This window comes from Wasmannia auropunctata, unplaced genomic scaffold (assembly GCF_000956235.1).
Source record: "Wasmannia auropunctata unplaced genomic scaffold, wasmannia.A_1.0 LD336006.1, whole genome shotgun sequence".
In the NCBI taxonomy this organism is placed as follows: Eukaryota; Metazoa; Arthropoda; class Insecta; order Hymenoptera; family Formicidae; genus Wasmannia; species Wasmannia auropunctata.
In genome coordinates, this window is record NW_012026884.1 from 101481 (window position 1) to 105146 (window position 3666).

Sequence of the window (3666 nt, forward strand, 5' to 3'; positions counted from 1 at the left end):
TAGGGACACTTACCCTAAACACCGACATGTCTTACCAGGATTTCTGTAAATCGTGTCACAGTTGCTGGCAACAAAAGTATGGATTTCTAATGTAAACAAGGACAGTGCACTTGTCAGTGAGCGATACAGAAAAGGATTTAATGACTTTGCGGTACTGTAACGTGGTTAGTTGTTGTCGATATATCGATTGTGCAACATTCTCGAGCGCAACATGGAGGATCGCGAGAGAATAGCGCAACAGATTGAGAAAACGAGTGATTCCATTTGCAAAAAATATCGCGCTTTAAAAACTGGCAGAATGGAAGAAGATATCGCGCTGGAGAGACACTTTAAGCCCATTATCCAGCCTCTAAAACGAGTTGCTAAAAACACTACCGACGATGATTTGGTCGAGAAGGAATTGTTCTTTTTGGGAGCAGACGAAGGATATATGAAACCAACACCCAAACGAAAAAGATCAAACGCTTCGTTAGTCAATTCTATACTGGCCTCCACTCCGGTTAAATCAATGCTGAAACGTTCGAAATCTCTGCCGTCTACTTTGAACGAAATGTCTGAAATATTACACGATGAATCGTACGCTCGCTCCGTTGAAGAAATTTTCGAAATCGCCAATAAGCCGCTCATAACATCCATTCGAAACCAATTGCAAACATCCGAGGGACAAGAAAATATACAAACGCACTATGGTCCTTTGAGGCAAAAATATCTGGGAGCGGTCCTAAACGATAAAAAAGTGATTAACATAGACGACGTTTACGGAGTTTATTTTAGCGATGAGGAAACGAAGCTTGGTGACAAACGTAGCCTTGGATAGAAGCGATAATATAATCATAGGAAAAGTTATGCTGGAACAACAGGACTTTATGAATTGATTTTCATGTTTTATCCCAATGAAGCCATCTACACTAACGATAACCTACAGAAATATCAGAGTATTCTATTAGCTACAAACGCGTATAGATGCGATCGCAGCGCGGGGTCAAATAATGGGTAACAAGGGTCACAAATATAAGAATATAATCGCATCCCTGCTGTCAAAAGTTGTAAAAAGTGGTAAAAAAGTTGAAAAAGGTATACCATGCACCATGACAGTGAATGATAGCAAGATTGATTATGATGATATATTCATTGGGACGATCCCAACAAACTTGTGGATCGCCTCCGATTGCTCGAGGCCTCGCGCCAAGTTGGTCACAATGCGCATGACAACGAGATGCTATCGATTATCGAGGAACTTCGCAAAGCTGGTATTATTATAAATTACACGTACGAATCAGTTAGTCAACATGAAATGCCGATCAACAAGTTTGGGACGACGCTCGGAATAGGTGGAACAAGTTCGTACTACCAGTTGAGCGGACGACTCAGAAATTACATGCTCGATAACGCCTTTTGCGTAGTTGCAACTGACTTTGACGCAAAGTCACGCAAGATTCGACGTGTAGCACTGCCGGTAGATGATAGCGATGTCGCCAACGAACGTTTTGTGCAACAGACTATGCAAGTTTTGAAAGATCAACAGGACGAAATCGAGAGGAAGATTATCACGCTTCAAAATAATATCCAAATGCTGATTAATGAGCTTCGAAAGTCAATTAAAGAAACGCATCATTGCGCTAAAAAGACTCGAACATGTCTAAGAAGAAAAGTCACGAGAAGCAGCAGCTGATCGAGGAACTGCACGCTCTCGCGAGAAGAAATTTTCCACGAAGGCGCGTCATAATTTGCGGATACGATGATCTGTGGCAGACGGATGTGGTCGAGATGCGTCCTTACACGCGATTCAACAGAGGTTACCACTACATTCTCACCGTTATCAACGTGTTGAGTAAGCACGCATGGGCCGTACCTCTCAAGGTCAAGAGCGGAAGTGAGGTGACTAAAGCGATCGCAGAGATAATTCGAAACGATGGAAGATGTCTTAAAAATTTACAGACCGATAGGAGAAAAGAATATTATAACGCTAATGTGTAGAATCTCTTAAAGATGATATCAATCACTATTTTACATATTCCGTAATGAAGGTGTCGGTTGTCGAGCGGTTCAACCGTACGTTGAAAAACAACAAGTGGAAGCAGTTTACACAGAATGGAAACTATAGATGGATGTTTGCTATCGTGTCTTATATCAGAATACAACGCGCGAAAGCATCAAACTATTGGTATGCGACCCATGGATGTCATCTCCGTGATCGCCAACAAGCTCTTAATCACGGTGCATAACCGCATAAAGATCGCTGCACCCGCACGAGTCAAAGTGGGTGACTCGGTACGTGTGAGTAAATTCAAGACAATTTTTGAGAAGGGTTACACGCCAAATTGGACCACAGAAGTGTTTAAAATCGTTAGAGTGCAGAAAACTAATCCCGCAACTCTTTTGGAGGATTCTCGCGGAAAATCCATAGCCGGAGGATTCTACGAATACGAACTGCATCGCGTTGCTAATCCCGACGTGTACCTCGTCGAAAAAGTTTTGCGCAAAAGAGGGAATAAGGTATACGTGAAATGGTTGGCATTGGACAATTCGAATAATTCATGGATATGCATGGATAACGTGTTGTAAAATAAATTTATATCACAAATTATTTTTTTTCATTATATGCATAAAACATGTTTATTATAAATATATTGTATGAGTTTATTACAAATATACAAATATACAATACAAAGTTATTATTTACAATGGTATTTTATAATGTTTCCATGGCAGGGTAGAATGATCGGTAGAATCGGACACAATGTATCGCTTATCATCGTATGGACTTAGACTTCGTCTCGGATATCGTATACACCTCATGCAACTTTGATCTTATGCAAGATTGCTGTCGCGTGATTTCGGTTTCGATCAGTAGACAACGCATGTAATTGTTGAATGTTATCGACTTTGCTACAACATTACTTTTGACACCTTTTACCTTTTTTGTATCTTTTTTACCATCGACACGCAAGGCATACATCTTTGCTCTAAGTCCGACGAATTCGGTCATGATTGAACCGTTGTTTTCGTTCTTCATCAGGCCTGGAATCTTTTTATTAGCGAGCAGAATACCGTACACATTATCAATCGCGTAATCGCTAGTATCAAATTTTCTAATGTCACGCCTTAAGATTTCATACACATTGTCGCATTTTATGTGGTAAATGAGACTGCCCGTATCGGCGTACATTACTTCACACATTCCTTGAAAAAAAGGTAACATGTAATTGTGGTGAAATTCATACAAACAGGTTTTGGATATGTCGAGGATACACATACCCACGTAGATTGGTTTGTTGAACTTCACCTCGAGTTTGCGCATTTCTATCGTGACCAGATTCTCCGAAAAGACGCTATGACTGTGAAAATTCGGTTTCGCAATTATTGCCTCCGCATCAAATCTTGTGACGGTTCGCTTTTCTTGCGCTCGGATATGCTCGTCGGGCCAGGTAGGCAAGAAAGCGTGAGACGACCAACGCGTGTTAGCGTTACTTTACCGAGGTTCAGAGAGACGGTCGGTAAGTCGGCGGGACCGGTCAGCGGTAGATCCGGCGCTCTAGGCGGTTCGGTCGGTAACGGTGGAGTGGGCGCGAATGTTCTCGATGGTCGATTGCCGTGTGGCACTTAGGCGCAGCGAGATCGGTAGCTGGTCTATGTCGGCCAGGCGCCCTGGCCCGACAGGAAGGA

The 3666-nt window shown here is 42.1% G+C and overlaps 1 protein-coding gene across 1 annotated transcript; it reads left to right on the plus strand.

The window, feature by feature from the left end:
- Nucleotides 1–2091: 2091 nt before the first annotated feature.
- On the plus strand, nucleotides 2092–2565 carry LOC105453091. The gene has a single exon (XM_011694793.1). It carries the CDS (start codon nucleotides 2092–2094, stop codon nucleotides 2563–2565), a length of 474 nt encoding a protein of 157 aa, XP_011693095.1.
- Nucleotides 2566–3666: the final 1101 nt, after the last annotated feature.